Here is a 23657-nt window from a genome sequence, read left to right as displayed (position 1 = left end):
ATATATATATATATATATATATATATATATATATATATAATCTCCCGATTGCCATTCTGTGGCTTTGTGTGAGCAACAGACTGAATTTTACATTATATCCTACCATAATTCTCAAAGGTTTCCACGTAAAATGAGATTTTTAATTTTGGGTGTACTGTTTCTTTAATGTGAATGCCTCGGGGATTGTGAGGTCAGATATGTTTCCAAATGGATGGGGAACACAAGAACTCCCCAGTGAGGGATATTGGCATAATTAGATAGTTGTGGTACAAGCTCTTGATCTGGAGATTTAAAACCGTTTTGACATTTTGTGCAGCGGCGTTGAGGATATAGAAATGCTTAAGAGAAAATCACTTTGCTGTATTGAGAATGAAATCTCATTTTGTGTTTTTCTCACTTCATGAGAGGCATCTTACAAACACATTTAGATGTAATAAAATTACACTGTGCATCAAATCAATAATAACAGCACTGTGAAGCTTCCCGAACAGCATTACATGCTGAAACTCCCATTTCAAAGACACGATTATGATATTACAGGCTCTAGTAATGTTGTTTCAGAATGACAAATGGAAGCGGAACTGACGAGGCTGTGACATCATAATGGAGCTGTGTGGTGTCCATGGTAACGGTGGAACTCTGGAGTTGTTTATGTCCCTGGTAACCGTTCCGTCGATTGAGTTAATCAATGCTTCCTCACGGACTCACACGTGCACTTTTAAAAGCATTCGGTCACGTTTGCAGGCTTGAAAGCTTTGGGGGTCAAAGCGAGGTTGGATTTTCTTGACCTCTGTGCACATGCATTCACAAATACAAAGAAAGACCAACCATCGTAAGTTCATTAAATTGGCCTGAAAGGAGTCGTTACCCCATCAGTATTCACACATTACACCTGTCAATACCCACTTTACTCTTCAACCAATTAGCATTTTATATATACATAAAATTGAGAAATTTCAAAATGATGAAAATTTGACCGAATGTTGTCCTAATGATGTAAACAATTATTTATAATATATAATATTATAATAATATATTATAATATATTATAAATATATAATATATAATATTATATAATAATATATAATATTATATATTAATTTATATATAAAATTTATGTATAAATATATCTATATAATATATACATTTAATTGTTTACATCATTAGAACAACATTCGGTCAAATTGTCATCATTTTGAAATTTCAAAATTTTTCATATATACACTAGTGGGCAAAAGTGATGTCCAGCCTAGGAAAATTGACATCTTCACCCTTAAATATTATTACATTTGAACTTGTAATCATATTGCGTAGTTGTGCTTGGAGTCATTTGTTGTATTTGTGATAATAATAGTATTTGTGAAATTGTGCGACAATGTTTGTCCCAGGCTGTTATGCAAAGAAATGAACACGTATGCAAAAACACTTGAGAGAATCAACCAAATATTAATAACTGATTATGCTGTAGTTGATGTATGCTTTGTTTTTCTATGCATAGTAAAAATAAAATAAGTTGCTGTAGTTTGCCTTTTTTGCCAAATCATTTTGGTAAGTTATAAGTATAAAATATTTAAAAAACATAAAATATTTTCCTCATATTTTGATGGTTTATAAATTGTAGGGTCATTTAAAACAAATATCACTTTTGTCCACTACTGTAAATTTTAAAACACTATTTTTTCGTCATTTTTATACGTGCTGTTTTATATTTACACTTTATATTTATATAAAATTTATATTTTTATTTTATTATTTTTATTATTATTTTTTTTTTTATTTTTTTTTTGTGTGGTAAAAATAGATACAGATATTGCTTTTTTATTGTAGTTAAAAACAATACAATACATTAAAATGATATCATTCATGTTCATTTAGTGAAAAAACATAAAAGCATTGAACGGGTTGCATTGAACATATTGACTAGTAGCTCAGTCATGGAGCTGTTTTTAAGTGTATTGTCAAAAGGGCAAATATAACTCTTTCCAACTGTATTTCCCAGCCCTACTGTACATATCTGCTAAACCTCAGCGAACACACTCACAGAGAGAGAGAGAGAGCAGAGGATCCGTGTAATTCCCGTCTAGTGTCCTAATCTTATTTTAGGCTTTGAGGCACGAGCGAGTCTCTCAGGAATGTCCCGTCGCCGGCGTCAGACTCTCTGTCTTCTGGCCCGAGTCTTTAAATGCAGGAGGAGGCGGAGCTTTACGCGTGTCAGTGAACGACCACAGATTATTATTATTATATGCAAGTCTTAGTAGGAAAAGAGCTGTATAATGATACCCACACCGCTCTTAGTCTCAATAAATCTCACTTAATGCATTTCTCTTACTGAAGTGTTTTTGTCCTTAAAGGAATAGTTCACTTAAAAATGAAAATTCTGTCTTCATTTACTCACCCTTATGTTTTTTCAAACCTGTGTGAGTTTCTTTCTCCTGCTGAACAAAAGAAGATATTTTGAAGAATGTTGGTAACCAGACCGACATTTCCATAGTAGGAAAAAAAATACTATATGGAAGTCAATGGGGTCCAACAACTGTCTGGTTACCAGCAGTCTTCAAAATATCTTCTTTTGTGTTCTGCAGGAGAAAGACATTCGTACATCTTTGAAACAACTTGAGGGAGAGTAAATTATGACAGAATTTTCATCTATAAGTGAACTATTTCTTAAATTTCAGTCGCAGTATAAATTCATCTACATTAATCTCTCTCTGTATTCAGCATCACAGTGAGCAACAGTAACAGTGGTTGCTAGGGCATTGTTCCGTGGTTGTTAAGGTCTTCCAGGTGGTTGCCAAGGTGTTCAGAGTGGTTGCTAGGACATTGCTAATGCAGTTGCTAAGGTCAAATTCTTCTTCCAGGGGGTTACTAGGTCATTGCTCTGTGGTTGTTAAGGTCTTCCAGGTTGTTGCCAGGGTGTTCAGAGTGGTTGCTAGGTCATTGCTCTGTGGTTGTTAAGGTCTTCCAGGGTGTTGCCAGGGTGTTCAGAATGGTTGCTAGGACATTGCTAATGCAGTTGCTAAGGTCAAATTCTTCTTCCGGTTGGTTGCCAGGGTGTTCGGAGTGGTTGCTACTGTAGGTCATTGCTCCGTGGTTGTTAAGGTCTTCCAGGTGGTTGCCAGGGTGTTCGGAGTGGTTGCTAGGACATTGCTAATGCAGTTGCTAAGGTCAAATTCTTCTTTCGGATGGTTGCGAGGGTGTACGGAGTGGTTGCTGCTAGGTCATTGCTCTGTGGTTGTTAAGGTCTTCCAGGTTGTTGCCTGGGTGTTCAGAGTGGTTGCTAGGGCATTGCTAATGCAATTGCTAAGGTCAAATTCTTCTTCCGGGTGGTTGCCAGGGTGTTCGGAGTGGTTGCTAGGTCATTGCTCTGTGGTTGTTAAGGTCTTCCAGGTGGTTTCCAGGGTGTTCAGAGTGGTTGCTAGGACATTGCTAATGCAGTTGCTAAGGTCAAATTCTTCTTCCGGGTAGTTGCCAGGGTGTTCGGAGTGGTTGCTAGGGCATTGCTCCGCGGTTGTTAAGGTCTTCCAGGTGGTTGCCAGGGTGTTCAGAGTGGTTGCTAGGACATTGCTAATGCAGTTGCTAAGGTCAAATTCTTCTTTCGGATGGTTGCCAGGGTGTGCGGAGTGGTTGCTAGGTCATTGCTCTGTGGTTGTTAAGGTCTTCCAAGTGGTTACCAGGGTGTTCGGAGTGGTTGCTAGGGCATTGCTAATGCAATTGCTAAGGTCTTCTTCTGGGTGGTTGCTAAGGTCTTCTTCTGGGTGGTTGCTACGGTGTTCAGAGTTTAAGCATGTTGCTATGAAGTTAATAATATCGTCTGGGTGGTTGCTAAGGTGTTCAAAGTGGTTGGTAGGGCATTACACTGCGGTTGTTAAGGTCGTCTTCCGGGTGGTTGCCAGGGTGTTCAGAGTGGTTGCTAGGGCATTGCTAATACAATTGCTGAGGTCTTCTTCCGGGTGGTTGTTAAGGTGTTCAGACTGTTAAGCATGTTGCTATGAAATTAATACGATCGTCTGGGTGGTTGCTAGGGTGTTTAAGTCGTTGCTAGGACATCAATCTGTATTTGCTAAAGGTGTCTAGAGTGTTTTAAGCATCTTGCTATGAAGAAGATCTGGGTGGTTGCTAGGGCCTTGCTGTGCAGTTACTAATGTCACCTTCTGAGTGGTTGCCAGGGTGTTTTGGATGGTTGCTAGGGCATTGCCATGCCATGAAGTTGCTAATATGTTCAGAGTATTTTAAACATGTTGCTATGAAGTTACTAAGGTTGTTACTAGGGTATTCTGAATGGTTACTTGGGCACTGATATGCTAAGGTGTTCAGAATGTTTTAAACCATTGCTATGAAGTTAAAATCCTCTGAGAGGTTGCTAGGGCGTTGCTATGTGGTTGCTAAGGTCTTCTAAATGGTTTCTAAGGCCTTGTAGGTGTTTGTCAAACACTCTGTCACAGCTTTCCCTTGTAATCAGTCAATCTTAAGTCTGAGAGACTGCACAGCATCATCCACATACATCACTTCCTGTCACATATTTAATCCAGCATCACCTGATACAGTACAGAAGCGTTTAATTCTGTCATGTCCATTTCAAGTCTAGTGAGATGGTCTCATTATTTCCTGTATAGATTCTACTATCGACCTCTGACCCTGTTGTCATAACAGCAGGCTTGAGTTACCGTGCATGAGGCCCGTTTATCTGTTAATGATAACGAATGTATAGGGACGAGCGATCTGCTGTCTGCCACACTCAGATCACATTACCTCATATTTAATTAAAACGCCCCTATTTATAGCATCTGCCACCACAGTCCACTGGTGGAGCGTCCCACTGATCTGAGACCGGAGCTTTTTATGTGTGCTGAAGTAAGATCAATCTTTTTTTAAACATTACATTTTTTTTAATAACATTTAAATTAGAGATTAGAGACCGATTATCGGTATCGGCCGATAAAAGCAATTATTTTCACTATCGGCCATCGGCATCAACACAAGTGACGTCACTCTTCAGATCAGCGAACCTTCATCTGTACCGCCTCTTTACGAATGTTTTGCCCGTGTGTGTGTGGATCAAGTGTGTTAAAGTGCAGACGAAACATTGTGATCACCCCCTGGTGGCTGGCTGCAGTATTGTTCATAAACCCCACCCTCTTCATGTAAGCGAATGAGACGCAAGCCAAACTAAAAAATCCATTTATGCTTCAAATAATTTTTTTACGAAGATGGTTTGTCATTTTAGGTCGTTCTTATCTGACATTTGTTCAAATGTTCTTTTTTCACAATCAGTTTGATATTAGTTTTAAATTATTTGATAGGGAGGACTAGTGTCAATTTCGTTGGCCAAATCTATGAGCTAAGCTGGAGTTTATCAATCTCCATTTAAGATTTTTTGCTTAAAGTCCCCCTGCAGTCAATAATTGTATCCCTTAAACTCATATTTGATCACCAAAATTACATATTTAAATGTTTTTTCCTTGAAAAAAAAATCTTCATGCCTTAAAATATCTTGAATGTAACTCGACACCCTTGCCTAATTTAGTATACGTGGTTCTATGAATATGCAAATGAGCCCCGCCTCCACTCACTCACTCAGCTCAGAGATCCACTGGTTGACGATCACACGTTGATCTGATTGGTTACAAGGTAGTTTGTGACGTCAGAAACACCAGCGATTTCAAAGTGTGTTTTTGAGACTGTCTTTGGTTCACTGCCGTTTTAAGGAGAAAATACTCAGCAATGCTGTCGACTTATGAATTTACACATTGTTTGACTTAAAACACATTAAAATCACCACATAAACACATTAAAAGCTGGATATTCACCACAGGGGGACTTTAAATGAAAGTGTCATTCAGTCGGTCTGTCCCTTCACGAGCCTCTTGTGCCGTTTACTGCCATCAAACCTCAGTGATGAACTGTAATAAAGCTAAACATGAATCTGGACTATATTTACAATTGTGGCTGCGGAATAAAACATTTTTTTTATGTTGTTTTAATAGAAAAACATTAATGTAGTTTGGAATTATTGGATTATTAGGAATTCAAATTTTTGAGAGAAGTTTCTTGTTTTCCCAGTATGACAAATAGCCTGTAATAAATCAGGAAACTAGATGAGGTCAAATAAATCATGCGTATGAGTCATTATCTCAGTTTGTGCTTATGTGTGAAAGTGCATAACATTTTCAGATAACGTCATTGCAATTATAATTTTGAGTAAAATAATTGTGATTATCAATTTAAACATTATGCAGCATGATGAAAAAGTGAACGTTGTGACTAAAACTAGACTAAACAAAAACAGGACAAGGTTGCCTAAATATGATAAAAACTAAAAAGTTGATACTGTGGCTCCACCTCACGATCACTACGGCACAGACTCGGGCTCCAAATGACGTAACCAGTGCAGGATCTTATCAGTTATTTGTGGGATATCATGGCTTAATTTTTCTATAGTGGAAAGCAGTGAGTGCCTTTGTCCACCCTCTGGTCTCTGTAATCTTCCTCTCGCGTCTGTCTGTCTCGGGCCGTGCCGTTCGGACACAAGCACACCATTCATGCGCTGATAAGATCCACACGTGCTGCGCTGACCCTGAAGCAGAACCAGCAGGTGCGGGTCCAGTTTAACCAGAGCGATCACAGCGCTGATGTAGAACCAGTAAAGCCTGACTGTGTTTGCAATCTACAGAACGTCCAGCAGCATCTGGTTCTAGATTAAAATATTAGACACTGGAGATGGTTTGTTTGTTTTTTGTTCGCCCTTTTTTCGCCTTTGGCTTTTGGCTTGCTTAGTTGGGGACATTTAATTTAATTTTCAACTCTTACTTAAGCTGGACTGTGATGCTATTTCCTTCTAGAAACAAACTTTGTTGCATTATTTTTCTGTTATCACTGTAAAGCTGCTTTGAAACAATCTGTATTGTAAAAAGCGCTGTATAAATACAGGTGACTTGACTTGACTAGAACATGTCAGTTACAGAGAAGAAAGGCACCATAACATGATGCAGCAAAGCTTTGTTGCTGTAAGGCATGTTCAGAATAGCTGACCTGGGGTCAGGTCTTTGTGTAAACACCATTTAATTAAATTGTGTGTATGTATGTGTGCTTAAGGTACTATAGTTTCCATATTCTGTCCTCCATTGGAACAACAAAAAACACATTTCAATGGTTTTAAAGATCAATAATGACTGTGGGAATCCCATAGATTGTATAAAGCAATGGACGTAGTGTGCGTGACGTCACACGTAGTGTTTCTGAAGAGCATTTTTGAAGCCCAAAGTGGGCGTCGCCATCTTGGCCGCGCGTCACTCCCGGATAAACTGAAAATGGGCAAAATGTCGGGATTAGCTGAGGTCACGTGACGCTAACAGACAGCAGACAAACTGCTAGTAGTGACATCAGCGGCAATCCACCTGTCACTCAAGTGGCCACGCCCTTAATTATGCAAAACGTTAAGGCGTAATATAATTTACACGGATGATTAATAAAAAAAATCACCCCCCTCACAGTTTTCATGAAGGGCAAAATTTGCTATATGGACCAAAACCACTTTTTGCACCAGGCTGTAAACACATTTTTTTTCTGCTGTAAAGCTGGGCATATTAACATGGGGGTCTATGGGATTGACTCTCTTTTGGAGCCTGTCTCTAGTGGCCAGTCGATGAACTGCAGTTTAAGTCACTTCCGTGTTGGGTTCACGAGAGAGACCGGAAGGTTGCCGTTTGGGGAATCCTAAACGCATCTGTTGGTAGATTTTGTTCTGTTGCCTTTAAATGAGAGGAGACTTTGTACAGAGATGATTGTCAGTAGGCATTAAGTGCTCACCACACACACACACACACTGCTCTTATTAGAGTGTCTTCTGTGAATGTGTTTGAGTGGTGCTGGATGTACCACATGTGCTGTAGATCTGCGATGTAAGAGTCGCCCAGAGGCAATTCTGCCTACACTTATTCCAGCCTCGCTGAAACACTTCCCAACCCATAAATCCCTTAGAAGTCTCAGACCGCGGGCATGAGACGGCTGACCACGTCACACATGGATGCTGTTTTATTACGGGAAGACCCCACTGGAGCGATGACAAAGGGAGTTACACCGGACCCTTAATGGATCTTGGTGTGGACTTGATCAGTATAAACCAAAGAAAGGGTTTGGCTTTCAAAAGGTTAATCTGATTATAGTCAAGCATCACTATTACTATAGTATTACTTTTTAAGCTGCATACCACTCATTTTTCTCTTTCAAAAAGTGTTATAATAAGCCATGAACCAAATCAACCAGCTGTGAGGTGAATCACAAGAGTACAAACTTTGATTTGGTATACTTATGGATTAGGCATGCACAATACCATATCGGTCGATATCGGTTCATTTTTAATGTTATCGTTATCGGTCCGATAAGAAAATTTGGCCGATATATTAAAGCCGATAAATAATGTATTATTTCCTTCATCTGAGACAGTTCAGATGCGCGCTGTTCAACATGATGGGTTTAAACAGCTTGAAATATGATTGGAGAAAAAAGTGCAACATGTACAGCACAAATCTGTCATATCGGCTGCATAAAATTATAACGAGAACATTTTAATTGTGTGTTTGGGACATGGATTTTAATGGTGAGTCTTTTGTTTTTGTAATCAGGCTCTCAAAAATTACATAAAAACTTGGATTTAGATTTATCAGCCAATATATCGGTTATCTGCCTTCAAATATAAAGAATTATCGGTTATCGGTATCGGCCAAAATGTTCATGTCGGTGCATCCCTAATATGGATAGATGGTAGATAGGTAGAACTTAGAAAGAATATATTTTGCATTATATGAATACTAATATTTAATTATTGTGAGAGCATAGGGAGACTGAGCTTCATGGGAGTGGACATGCGATTTTGTTTGTCGATTCTCTGATTGGAGGACCTTTCTTTGCAGAATCATGGGTAATGTAGTTTTTCACCAGGAACTCTACCGTTGAACACGATTATTTAAAAAAGTTGAAATAGTGCGAGCTGACGGCTTCCTTCAACAGAGGCGTACAGGGCTCAACGCTAAGGTTTTTTAATATTTTTTTTACTGTGGTTCACATTTTTACTTGTCCAGCCAAACCTCTCACTGGCCCCACCAGGAAAAAAAGTAATAAATAAATAAAATAAAATAGCCTAGGTATTGTTTTCATTGATTTTGACTAATAACCTTAATAAATAAGGTTATGACACCAAAAACTACTAGCCTAACTCGTATAAATTTCTAATATTTTGTCAGTAAACACAGAAATAGTCATAACAGTAGTTTCCAGGTAGAGAAAATGAATCAAATGTAAAATTACTGCATCACAGTCTTCACAGTATAAATTGAATATAGATGAATCCTTATTAAAGTAACAAAAGTTGTTCAGTCACGAGCCGTGAGTCTTTTCTTGTTTGATTAACATTAATGGTACAGACAGCAGGTTTATTAGGCTGCTGTCACTTTAAGAGCTGCACAGATCCAATATACTGATACACAGGCCTTATATTTCTCTCCTGTTTATGTTCACTTAAGACATAACTGACTTTGTTTACGAGGATACCCTGATATACCATTGATTAACAACGTCTTAGCTCGCAGTAGGTCTATCTTTAAAGCTTTACAAGTTATCCTTCAAAATGAATTACATTATGGAGAAAATGAATGTGATTTTACTTCCTGAAGCTGACTGTTGTACTCTACTGCTCAGTGTTAGGGTTAGTGACTGGAACAAACCACTAACCATCATTATTAAGCTTTGGCTAAACTACTTTTCTAAGCAGTTGGCTTAGAAAATTGGCTTTTGGATGATAAAATAGCCCCAAAAAAACCCATAGACTTGCATTGATGGAGGGATCCAAGCCGTATCTACAGACCAGACACCAGTTGCATTAACTAAGCCACTATGTTAAGACTGTGTCTTAAGAACTAGTTTTAGCAACTTTCCAATTAGACCAATCTACCATTTTTTTGTAACTGACTTGAAAAAGTTAGGAGTAGTCTTGATTGAAAAAAATTAAATGACTAACTTTTAAGACTAGTCTAAGCATTTTATGCTAGGGATGCACTGATATGAAAATTTTGGCCGATACCGATAATTCTCTATATTTGAAAGCCGATAACCGATATATTGGCCGATAAATCTAAATCCATAATTTTTGAGAGCCTGATAAAGTCTTATAATATTATAAAATTATAATGTTCTCTTAACTTTTGCACTTTACTGTATTTTCCTTTCTCAAGTGATTTTAATCATATTTTAAGCAATTCAAAACCATCATGTTGAACAGTGCACATCTGAAGTGTTTTAGCTGAATCTTTTATTCATTGCTTTTAAAATATCGGACAATTTTTCTTATCAGGCCGAAAATGACAACATTAAAAATGAACATATACCGATATGGTGGCTGAGATATCCTGCATCCCTAGTTTATGCAACCACATACTAATGCACTAAAAAACCACTCTTTTTTGGTGTACCACTCAAACTGAAGTCTGTTGTCAGTCAAACTTGAGTCTACAACAGAAATCTGGTGTGAAAACCAGATTTGCACGGATAGTTTGATGTCTAACTGATCATTCATTCTGCGACGTAGACCTCAGCCTCCTAGAGCCGAGAGACTTGTTAAGCTAGTGGAAACCTAACTCGGCTAATATCATTGGCAGATCAGCAGCGCTGAGATAAGACGACTGTGGTGTGTGTGAGATCAGGATGATGGCGGATTCGAGGATCATTTCTGGGGGAAACGGCAGCTTCGGCATGAAACGCAGGAGATTGATTTATTAGCCCTGCGGTTGGCATGACAACAGCGGCCTGTGGATGGAATAGAAGATTGTTGCTAAATTGTTCCATCTGTTCCATTTTCCAGTTGTGGTTTCCCGGGGATTTGTCTTCTGTTATTTGATAGATGAACTCCAGGATAGATTCCTCTTGATGAATGTTATCATATCAGGTCAGCAGCAAATCGAAGCAGCGGCGATTCGAGTGTCTTACACTGTGTCCCATTTTAGACAATGGAGGTCAATCAAGAGCCTGCGGGATTGTGATAACTTAATTATTATTTGTAATATACAAAAAATCAAATGTTATTCATTTACAAATATTTATGTATTTATTTATTATGCATACATATTTATTATTGATTTAATAAATATTACATTAAATAAAATGTATTTATGTATGTATATATATATATATATATATAGTACATTTTATATATATTATATAATTATATAAAGTATTACCAATAATACTGATTAATTAATTTATTTTATTTGTTTGTTTATTTATTAGGGGCGTAACAGTGCACTCATGTTACGATTCGGTTACTTACGATACTTTAAAAAAAGCCAAAATAGTTAAAATTATGTTTTTTTTAAAATATATATTATCATTATTACTTCTAATAAATATGGTAAACATTTAACAAAAAAGTTAACTAAAATAATGATTTTAAAGTGAGTGTTATGCCAGTAAATGCCCTAGTAGGATTGCTGAAGTCTAACCTCGAGCTCATGGCAGATCTGTCCGTGTCCGTGAACATTCGATGCTTCCCGTCTAGACAGTGTTAATCATCACATTCCAGATCAGACCGGCATCAAAGCTCAAACTTCACTTCACTTGATCTGGACGAAACACTTCCAGTAAACACTCTCATCGCAATTCAAAGTTTCACATCTGTTTCTGCCTTTTTTTCTTTTTCGTTTGCCAGCCACAGGCTTTTGTACTGACAGATATAGTTAGTCATATCCTAAAATATTCATTAAAACATCTTGCTTTTGATATTTTATCCAGGTTATGTCTAAAAAATAAATAATAATAATTGAAATATGTAATAATAAATTGGAATCCTTTTTTTATTATTTTGGGGTGAATTTTAACCCAGACATTTCTTGATAGTTTTCTCATTTTTATTGTTTAGTGCATCTCAACAGCATATAGGCCTACTTAATTTAGCTTTAACGGCTCAGGAAACTGAATCTACAATCACATGAGAGCAATTTTCCAAGGTTTAGTTGTTGTGACCTTTGAGATGCCGCAGCAGCAGATGGTGCATTTGGTGGCTCTTTTATCTGTATTCTTAGGTTACTGTAATGTTTTTAGCTGATTTAGTGTAGAGATCTATCCGATCTCACCTGCTGCTGGGAACACACACACACTCTTGTGCTTCTGTAATGCTGTTTGCATTAACCGCCTCACACTGCCGGAATCCGTCGGCCCGCAGAAAGCCCATCTGGAACACAGTATCTCAGAAACAAATCAGGCCGAGGGTTTGGTGACGCACCTTGTTGGCTTTCCAATGGTAGATTGTAATTTATCGACTTTTATCCCAGCTCAGGATTTATTTCCAAGTTTTTGGCTGTTCCTCTCATAGACTGTAATTGGGTAGCATTTGAAGCATGTGCTTGTTTTCCAAAGACTTCAGCAAAACACACTGTTTTGAGCCAAGTTACGTCACTCAGCGCCTTTGGCATGGAGAATACGGAAACTAAGACTAATGTTAATTTACTTCTTTTTTTTTTCATAAACTTTAATTCGTTTTCTAATAAGGCATTCACTTCAAGCATGAGGTCTGAAGAGGATCAAATCAATCAAATAGGCCTACATTTTTGACCGGTACCGTACATGTATAATTAATTGCAAACTTTGAGTCAAATTTTACATTTGAAAGTCTAGCCTATATAAGACCAGCTGGAAATGATCACTTCAAACTGGTCTTGTGTGTTGTATTGATATGCATCTTTGACAACTTTACATTATTTTGTGTATATTTGATCCTCTTCAGACCTCAAGCTTGAAGTGTATGCCTTATTAGAAAACGAATTAAAGTTTATTAAAAATCAAGCATGAGGTCTGAAGATGATCAAATCAATCAAATATATACACAAAATAATGTAAAAGTTGTATTGAATGAAGGGATCATTTCCAATGCGATCGTCTTAAATGCTTCCAAATTTTCTGAAATTTGACTCAATGTTTGCAATTAATCATATACATTTGTACACTACCGTTCAAAAGTGTATAATGTTCATCAGCACACTCATCTTAGTCTACAAAGACTGTTTGTATTTTCATTTTGATGGAAGGTCAAGTGCATTGAATTGTAATAGGTATCCCATACAGAGCATTCACCAAATATGCTTCAGAATATAGTTTGAGGCACAAAATAATGCAAGGCAGTTTATTAGTCTCATGGTCTGGTCTTGGATCAGTTTTTCCAAACAGCAGGACTCAACAATTGAGGGTTGATTTAGGGTCGGGGAGAAGCACTGTCACGGGGTAATCGGAGAGGAGCAGATGTGTCGAGGTCGTCTGCTTCCTTATCTGACTTTTTCCACTGTTCTTTCTGTCTGTTTGGCAATGGAAATTCACAGAAGTGTTTCTGTAATTCACCCTGGGACACAGTTGGTCCTAAATCAGTTGGCAGCTTTCTTTTGTTTCGCAGCTTGCCTGAAAAAATGCAGATAAGGCCGTTCTTGTGCGCTACGAGTCTGCCTTTAGCCTTCATCAGCATTGCATTTATATTTTTGAACGATTTACTTGTGGATAAATACACGAATTGTTGCTCTTAGATAATTTTGGAAACAGTGCCAATAAAATCATGCGTTGATGAAATGTTTTTGGTAGTGAAAACAACTGCAAAAGTTGGTTTTAGTGTTGTTTGTGGTTGATGCATGTGTTCAGGTCACCCTGTTAGCATTCGAAAAATGTTGCAATGCTTAATGGGTACTTAGCGCTGACCAAAAATATGCTGCTTTGAGAGCCGCTTCTTTGAAAGAGTCTCCCTGTTTCTGCGTCCCTTGATCTCTTTTCCCTTACACTATCCTTTTGCACTTTCCTTTTCTCTCTTTCCCTCCCTCGTTTTATTTCCCTCCCTTTTTCTTCAAGGTACTCTTTCTTTCCTTCTTTCTGTCTCTCTGGCGTTCTTTCGCTCCCTCTGTGTTTGCCAGAAGGAGGTTCACTTCGTAGTCTTGGCAGCATTTTGTGTAATAAACTCCACACTAACGCTGGCTCATAAACAAATAAACCCAGGCACTCTGCGACGTAATTTCATCAAATCCTCCCCCGTGCTCTCTTTGCTCTCCTACCACGCCAGCGAAGCCATCTGTCTGTGCGAAAGGTTCTCAGTCTTTGTAAACTCTCCTCTGGTGTCTCCCATCATTTTGTATTTGTGTCTGCGATTCCACTCTCGTGTCATGACATCATCCTGAAAGCTTAAAGCTCTTTTGTAGACAAAAACAGATGGCTGAACTTTCAGCTGGAAAGAAAACAATGGCTCTTTAGTGCCTTGTTAGCTTTGGGTATTAAGTTGTAGTGGACAGGTAAGGATATAACAGATTAAAAAGGTTTACCAACAATTACCACGTTGACTATTGTGGTTTACAACGATATATTGGTAACCCTTTACAATAAGGTTCATTAGTTAACCTGAACTAAGAATGAACAATACTTCTTCAGCATTTCTTAATCTTAGATATTATTAATTTCAACATTTACTAATACGTTATATTCTCAACTCAACTCAACTCAACTGTTATTCATAAAGCACTTTCAAAACCATTAGAATGGACCAAAGTGCTGTCCATAAATAGTAAATAACTCTAAAATACATAGAAATATAAAATAACATCAAAACACGACACCAAGAAAATCATACAACCAATCACTCACAGTTCTCAGACCTAATTAAACGGCAAAAGCTTGATAAAATAAGTCTAAGTCCTTTTTAAAAGTGTCCATGCTTGATGAGGATTTTAAAGATAATGGCAACACATTCCAAAGTGCAGTTAGTAAATATACGTTATATTAGTTAATGCACTGTGAAGTAACACGAACAAACAATGAACAGCTGGATTTTTATTAACTAACACTGACAAAGATTAATAAATACTGTAACAAATGTATTGCTCATTGTTAGTTCATGTTAGTTAACATGCTAACCTTATTGTAAAGTGTTACCGATACATTTGTCGCCAACTGCTAATCCACTTTTCCCATTTGATTCTAGGGTTTGTCCTTCCAACTGAAGAAAACCATGAAATCTGCCACTTACAGCACCTGAAAGAGATTTACATAATCAAGACGCAATGGAAGAGCCGTACAAAGATTCTGTAGCCGTAGACATGGCGAAGCCCCAGGAGGAGGCCACCAACACTGATGCAGTTGGGAAACTCGAGGGAGAAGCCACTCCAATTATTACAGCCGAGACATGGAACGTCAGTTCTCCAACCATCACAAAACGATCCCTATCACCCCTGCTAACAATACAAGCCACCCCAGTGGTGACCCCGGCTGCGGAGTCTCCCAATGGTGTCGCCCTGAAGGTTGCTACAACTGTGCTTCAACCAATCTGCTTGGGAGAGAGTCCAATGATGTTGCCCATCCTTGCTGGTCCAGCTGCCTCTCAAGTTGGACAATCAGGGACAACTTCATATCTAATGACTAGTCAAGGTCCTGTATCCCTACCTCTGGTCTTGGAACAACAAGTCCTCCAACATTTGAATCCTCAATTACTTCAACAAACAGCGACTTGTCCTCTCCCGCTACAGAACAACATACTGTGCCAGAACCCTTCCCTTGCTCTCGGACCACCTCCAGTCCTTGACCAGAAAGGCTCAAATCCAGTGTTGGATACTAGTCTACTGACTCTTCTTCAGAACCCTAACTTTGCGGCAATCTTGCAGGACCTCTTCCCTGGCCAAGGGAACTCTTCGCCCGGTTGTCACCAAGCGTCTTCCCCGCAAGTAGACCTCGCCTCTGCGTTTCTTTCTCCTCCGCCTCTTACACACCCCTACATTTCTCCACTAGCCTCTCTGGTGCCTCCAGCCACCCTCCTCGTGCCCTATCCTGTTGTGATCCCGCTTCCAGTGCCTCTTCCAATCCCAGTGCCAATCCCAGTCCCGGTCTCAATGTGCAAGGACTCAAAGATTGAGGTAGACTCCCCTAAACCGGCTTGTACTTCGAGCAAAAGCACACAGACGTCACCTAGTGACATCTCCCCTCATTTGACATTAGCCAACAGGGAAATGGCAGTAGTCCAGCAACCTTTCCCCTCTTGCTCGTCCCCTGTAGCGACAGACGGAGAAGTGCTAGACTTATCCATAAGGGCGCCTCAACCGTCAACGCATGTTGATATTCCACAAGGGATCCAAGCGTTTCAGCAAGACAGTGTCCTTGATTTGTCTGTACCTAGTATAAGAAAGACATGCATCAAGTCTCGTAGCACGTACGGGCCATTGGCCCCAGAGCGGGAGAGATTGTGCCACATTGGGGACGATGTTAGCAGCGGGGCTTTGGCTCTTGGGGTTCTTCGACCGGTAGATTGCACGCCGAAGCTAGATACCAAGTTGCTGAGTGGTTTAGCATCTCTAGAGTTCAGCAGACAGCACAAGTGGGTTGTAGATAGCGGTCATGGTAGCGCTATGGCTGAAGCTGTACATAACTCTGCGCTCTCCGGAAGCGGCAACATCGAGATCGTCAGCACGTCGCAGACTGCCAAAGTCATCGTGTCGGTCAAAGACGCCATGCCTGCCATATTCTGCAGCAAGCTAAAAGGATTGTCCGGCGTTTCTACTAAGAACTTTTCCATTAAACGTGACTCGAGTCAGGGGGGATTCGCAACACTGCCCAGGATCCCGGGGGATCAGCGAGGAGAATCAAGTGACCCGCTCAAAAAGATCTCCAAAAACAGAGGTATCAAACTGAAGAAAGTGAGCTCCCAGGAGATTCACATACTCCCCATAAAGAAGCAGCGGCTGGCAGCGTTTCTACCCAGAAAATAACACATGCTCTTGCTTTCAGAGGGAGAAGGGAAAACCAAGGACATGGGCAAAGAAACAGCTACTGAGGTGTAGCTACTGTGAAAATAATCGGTCTGAGAAATTTAACCAGGGTATGATGATGCTAAATGCATTCCTGGCAGAAACAAGGCCTAAAGCTTGTTTTCCAAGCTGTCCATATGATTTAGACTGATGCAGGCTGCCTCTGGCCTGACATTTAATCCATTCATTATAAAGCATTCAGCTGAAGTCAACAGGATAATGCTCCAAGTAAAAGAACCAATCTGAACAGGCCAAACTGCACTACTACTGATATTCTTTAGCATTTGCAGCATTAACGCCAGAATCGTTTCCCTTCCTATGCATTTTGATTTTGGTCACACATCATCCTCATGAATGATTCATCACACTTAATCTGCATTGCCATTAATATGCATGAGGTCTGTTTTGAAACCTGGCCAGCTGTCAGCGAGAAACGCGTCGTGTAGTGTTGCTGACAAATTCTCCTCTTGCTAATATGCTTTTTTTTTTTGCCGAACTCTTGCTCTCCCGTCGCTGTTTACACTTAGAGTGCAAGACGTTTCCCATTTTTGGTCCTAATGAACTGTAGAAGGGGGAACCGTGACCTTTTGCTTCCCTAATCACTGTATTAATCAGTGGGGCATTGGAGCGGAGGATCCTCTTTGAAGAACAGGAGGGGTAAGCAGTTAGCATGGCAGCCTGATAATGACTTGGCAAAGCGCAGACCTCAGTTTCATTAAGTCTGATGATTGGAGGAAATGGTTGTCAGTAGCAACAAAGCATAGTTTTCATCATCCTCCCTTCAGGGGGGGGGGCAGAAAACCTCCCCCCACCCGCCCCCAACCAAATTAAAACTAAATAATCATCAGGGGTTCGTCCCTAAACACAACAAATCTGAGTGAAATGGCTTATTAATGCTGTTTTTATGGCCGTGGGTTCAACTCCAAGTCATTTTTTTAGATTATTGTCCGCCAGCTGTGTGAACACACACACACAAGGAGAGTTTAAGTTTTAACAGTGTACGGATTTTAATGGTCTTCATAACGATACCTACAGTGTTTTGGACGGTGAACTGACCAAAATGGACCGAAAGTGTTTAAAACTAAATCCCTTAGCAAGCATCATGGTCATGTTTTCATTCTTTATACATGTTACTGGTCTTATTGTGCAAGATTCATCAGTGTGTGTTATTCCACGTGTTTTGTAATCTTTCATGACAATGAGATGACTTTTATTGTCTTTCTGGGTGATGTCAGCAAGGTTGCACAAGCAAATAGGCTAACATTAAGGCTATTCAGTCATTGTTTTAAGCTGCTGTTGCAAATCTTGATAATAGATAATGCAGCAATTTAAAGCCAAGTAACATTACTGGAATACAGTTTTCCGCAATAATAGAAAAATTGAAAAAGTATGAATATGGAGAGATGCTCTCGACCTTCAGTCCCAGTCAAAAGGCCTCTTCAAAAGTGTGTGCTGGTGATCTTTACAATTAGGGCCGGCTCTTTTCTAATGGATAAAATCAAGTGCCACCCTACATTTACTTTTCATCTTTGATCAGATTTTTTCAAAAACAGATTGTGAATGCACTAAAATTGGTATTATTGTAGCTTTTTATGTGGTTGTGATGTTTGGAGTTTGATTGATAGCGTGAGGGCGTGTATCGAACCGCAGGTTTCCACCCTCTCATTAACCTTCTGATCATCCCAGTTTAGCAATCTTATTAACTTATTAAAACAGTTGACAGACACCAATCACAAACTGAAATCAGCCCAGTGAGCATGCCACAACTTAAACCAGATATCTATATAGAGAGAGAGATTTTTGCATTGTGACATTATTATTTGTGACAAATTAATTTTCCCTCTAATAATTGTCTATGTATGTGTATATTTACTACAAAATATTACGGTGATACAAATTTGTAGAATTTTGTACTAGTAAAACAGTAAATATTTACAATATTGACTTTTTGTGCATTACAATAATGAGAATTTGGATGTGAAAATGCCTGGTGTTTATGATGAAAATAATACCACAATGCAAAAAACAGGCATAATTATTTTTTTTTAAGCAAAATCGAATGGTTTATTTCTGATAATTTTGGGGTGCAATATGACCTGCACGTGCTCTCGACATTTCACCCAAAATATAATTTCCGAACAACGTGAGTGAACTTAATAAATCAAATATTGTTCTATAGCGAACATGTTACATTCCAAACATACTATTTAAAAATAATTTAAAAGTATTTAAATAAGTATTTAAACTAATTAACTGGTAACTTTTAAATGCAGACAGAACATCTGCCAGATGTAAGCTAAATAATCTTGATCTTGGGCTACGGCCAAACCAAGATGAGTCTAATTTGGTCACAGATGAAGATTTAAGGAGCAATGTAATGGATTGGCTCAGATGAGACTTTCCTTCAGGCCACTTTCAGCAGAACCGAAATGAGATCCGACACACTCCCTCAGAATAGAAAAAAAGGAAAATGAAAATAATGAGCCAGGATTCATTTTGACTTGTCAGTGTGAAATGTGCTGACTCGTGTTTGTGTGTTTGTTTATTGGAATTCCTGCAAGGCGTCCGAGTTCAGGAAAGGATTTCATGTCGAACTGATTGAACTTCCTCAAAAATAGCAGCTTGACAGATCTCCTCCATTTTCACACAGTTCGCTCAAATATTGGTTTATACAAATAATACATCTGATGAACTGCTGTGCAATTTATTCCTTGTTTTTTTTACTGTCAGTACTGAAGTGTGTGTGTGTGTGTGTGTGTGTTTACTGTAAAGCCTTAAATCATTTCCCGGCCGGCATGTGATATATTTTCACTCTTCCCAGATCCACACGCAAGAAAAAAAAAACAATCACCATCAGCATGAATACCAGAAGTTTATGAATAAACCATGACTGTTTCTATGATGTGAATTAATTTATGTGTCAGATGACCCTCCAACTCTTTTATAGGTATTGAAATTTTAAGTATTGAATGTTTTTTTTTTTAACCATGAACAACTTTTGTAAATAACTGAATGGGTAAAAGAATGAAAAAAAAGAGAGTCTGGTGATGTTTTAAATTATTTATTTATTATTTGTATCATTTAAAATGTCGAAAATGTGTATGTGACGAATGCATTAGCTTTAAAAATTTCATGATTAAAAACGTCTCTGGTATCAAGAGCGAAGCTTGTTTAAGGTTTTTTTTTTTTTTCAGTTTTCGAACATTTCATGACAAGTATTGATATTCAATAATCTGCTTAATCTATATGGCACGACGTTACGAATACATTTTTTTTTTTTTTTTTTACAAAAAAAAATGAAAAGTTCAACAAAGGAACGGAATAACCTAAACAATCACATTCACAACTAACTTGAAATGCTACGATACAAAAGATGGAAAAAAACCTGAGAAGTCTCAAAGTAAAGCAAGGCAGTTTTTAAAATGGACATTTCCTCCCGGTAAAAAGCGCTGGAAGGCAGTTCAGGATATATTCAACAACCAATCCGTAACGTATCGTCACATTTCCCAACGTGTTGTAGCTTAAAATATTTCTTCTCTACAAAAAATGTACATTCCTGTTGCTGAGTTTTATGGTTAAACCCATAATACACCATTGACGTCTGATCTATCAATGCAAGTGATAAAATATCAACACAAACTTCAGGATTAAAGATGGGAGGCCAGTGCGAAACACACCGGCATTCACATTACATCAAATTCCCACTATTTTAGTGATATTTCCATAGACACCTACAGCAATGCTCGACTGAAGTGACGTGGTGTCTGTTGAATACTGTCCTCCGGCAGGTGTGGATGTCCGGTTTTAACGGTTCTCACCGTGACTCTGCAAACACTGCGTAACACACACATCAAACCCAAACATTCCCAAGATAGGAGCTCGACGTGAAGGCCTCGGGTTTCTGTAACAAAACTGACGCCAAGTCAAACAAAAAGCGCTCTGGAACGGCGACACTCGTGACACTGACAGATTCCCCCGTCCTTCGCTTCTTTAGAGAGGACTGGAAAACAAGTAGCGACAGAAGAAAAATACAGCAGACGGAAAACTACAACGATCATTTATAATCAGTGCGGTTCACTGATGCGTTTCCACTATTATGGGCTGTACATTAAAGATTTACACATTGGAATTGCATGTAAAAATTTCCATTCATACGGCTTTAACATAAACTGATAAATCTGTGTATCTTTCAGTCATACATTTAATAAAACAGCTCGGATTTCTGAAATAACAATTTTAAATACACAATAACCATATTTATCATCAACATGTCCAAGTCGTTTTAATCTCATACATTCGAACTAATTCTTCCACAGCCTGACATATTTTAAACATGTTTATACTTTTACATTTTTCACTTGAAAATGTGATTATTTAAAGAGAATCAGTTATTATTATTATAATTTTTTTTTGTTTGAGTGCAGAAATCGTACCTGTTTTTGGTTTATGTATGACTGAAAATATAATCACTTTAAGTTTATTAGTTTAAAACTGTCGAAATTATACATGCAACTCAAATGACGTAAATCTTAAATTTAGGCCTGAATATTGTACTGGTGTGTTTTACTACTTTGAGAACGTTATTCTACAACATTGTGTTTGCAATAGATGTGCGGAGTGAAAACTTTATGGATTTACACTCTTAAATTTAATTTATGACCGAATATCTTGCAAAGCAATCTCTTTTCATTCGCTCACAGACACAAGCTCGGGTTTTCTTAGGACAAAAATAATAATTCTGCCATCATTTACTCACTGACTGTATGAAAATGAGCAGCATGAACATTCTTCGAAACGTCTTTTTTTTTTTTTTTTGCGTTCAACGGAAGAAATAAAATCACACGGGTTTGATGACAGAACTTTCATTTTTAGCGAACTTTTCCCGTAAGATCGAGAAAACGTGACGCGTGTAACTCGAATGCGACGTGTTTGTTTGACGCCAACTAAACACACAAACAAGACTTGCAAAAATGTTCAGTGGCACCTGTGAACTTGTAGGACGTCACAGGGAGGTAGAGCGATTAATCAGACTCAAAAACGGCCATTATCGATGAGATAATCGTCCCGTAAAGCCTCGGCATCTTTGGGGAGACGAGATCGCAGGAAGTAAGAACTGACTTCCTGTTTGTTCCTGACGAAGGAGGTTAGAGGGTTCGTTCCCAGAGAGCGTAGCGTCACTAGTGTTCCTCAGGTTGAACATGAACGTCCTGTAGAGATGTTGTGTGCGTGTGTGTGTTTATGGAGAGACGAGCGAGCAGCACACAGTGATTTCCCATCAGCCCCCTCTGTAGCAGCGTGTGTGTGTGTGTGTGTGTGTGTGTGTGTGTGTGTTTCACTGCTTCCCCTGCTTGAGTCTCTCGATGTGATGGCAGAGTTTGAGCGCTGGTCCCAGTTTCAGACCCATGTACTTCATCACCATGTCGCTGCGCAGCAACATCAGCGCTTTACCGTCGATCTCCTGCAGAGAGAAACAACACGAGTGTTACAGCTGATGATGTCAAAACCAGTGGCGGCCAATCAGAGCCTCCGATTTATGAGACCAACCTGATCCTTTAAAAACTTTTAAAAAAAAAGAACCTTCCGTTCACCCTTACGTCATTACAGACCTGTATGATTTGATTAATTCTGCAGAACAAGATAGAGAAGAGATTTGGAGGAAAGCTGAGGTCTAAACAACATTGGACCCCATCGACTTGCATTGAATTTTTTGGCACCTCACGATCCGATTCTCAATAACTTTATTTGATCTTTAAAACTTTGCAGACCTTATACATTCACAAACAACTTTATTACCAGTGTTGTGTGTAACTCATTACAAGTAACTTGACTTATGTAATCAGATTACTTTTTCAAGTAACTAGTAAAGTAACGCATTACTTTTTCAATTTACAACAAAATATCGAAGTTACTTTTTCAAATAAGTTAAAATAAGCTGACTGACAGCTCTCATGTCCTCATGTTGAGAGAAATAAAGTGAGGAGGTGGTGTGTGTGTGTGTGTGTGTGTGTGTGTGTGTGTGTGTGTGTAAACATGCTGGTTATTTTAGTTCTAGACTAAATGTGAACATGCATTTACTCAACTCTCTTACAAGAAAACATTCAGTATTCCTCAAAATGATTAAAAACAGTGCAATGCAATCTCTAACTATATTAAATTACACAAATATACTTTGTGTTTAATCTCACTTTATTAACCAATGTCTTTGCTGCTGACCTTCAATGATCTAATTCAATCATACTAATAAGCAAAACTTACTTTAGATTAGATTTAGAAATAAGAGTGTTGAACTTCCTTCTCCTGTCTCCTTATTATCGGCAGAAGCTGAAAGGTTTGTTTGAGCGGCGCCCTCTACTGTACAGGAGTGAATATGCATTTCCTTCAGCCTGAGGACTTCCAGCCCACACTTTTGGTGTGTACGGGCCTTAACATTTGCCAAAAATGTAATTTTTTTTGTGGTTATTAAAAAACAAACAAGCCCAGGTGAGAAAAAGTAACTAAGTAACGCAATATTGTAATGCATTCCTTTTAAAAGTTCCCCAACACTGTTTATAACACACTGCATGAAAGGTAATATTTGAAAAAGCATAACGGGGAACTTAAATTCAAGCATTCTCAGTATTTAAATATAATAAAGTACAAAAAAATATAAAAAAATCGAGCTGATTTAGTAGCGCTGTTACTTCGTTTCTCACAGCTGTGAGTCTGTCCAGACAGTGTGTGCGTGTGTGTATCTTGCCGGTGAAGTCTAAACACAGATGATGTTCCCGCTCTCCCTCACACTGGCTGATTTAGAGTCAGATGTAAAAGCGTGTGTGTGTGTGTGTGTGTGTGTGTGTGTGTGTCTCAGTGATT

General features: G+C 38.6%; 2 protein-coding genes across 3 annotated transcripts in view; one reads left to right on the top strand and one right to left on the bottom strand.

Annotated features, from left to right (window-relative positions):
- The window catches only part of rai2 (retinoic acid induced 2), a 20854-nt gene extending 884 nt beyond the window's left edge, over nucleotides 1-19970 (top strand). The window contains exon 2 of the mRNA XM_084428606.1: nucleotides 14993-19970. Within this exon, the coding sequence (XP_084284732.1) occupies nucleotides 15072-16766 (1695 nt within the window). The 5' untranslated portion in view covers nucleotides 14993-15071 and the 3' untranslated portion in view covers nucleotides 16767-19970. The remainder of the gene's footprint in view (nucleotides 1-14992) is intronic.
- The window catches only part of LOC311302612 (polycomb protein SCMH1), a 48213-nt gene continuing 41346 nt past the window's right edge, over nucleotides 16791-23657 (bottom strand). For both annotated transcript variants that reach the window (XM_084428598.1, XM_084428597.1), the window contains exon 15: nucleotides 16791-22263. In XM_084428598.1, the coding sequence (XP_084284724.1) occupies nucleotides 22138-22263 (126 nt within the window). In that variant the 3' untranslated portion in view covers nucleotides 16791-22137. The remainder of the gene's footprint in view (nucleotides 22264-23657) is intronic.

The sequence above is a fragment of the Rutilus rutilus genome (genome assembly GCF_951802725.1).
Source record: "Rutilus rutilus genome assembly, chromosome: 13".
Lineage (NCBI taxonomy): Eukaryota > Metazoa > Chordata > Actinopteri > Cypriniformes > Leuciscidae > Rutilus > Rutilus rutilus.
This window is presented reverse-complemented; position numbering and strand designations above follow the sequence as displayed.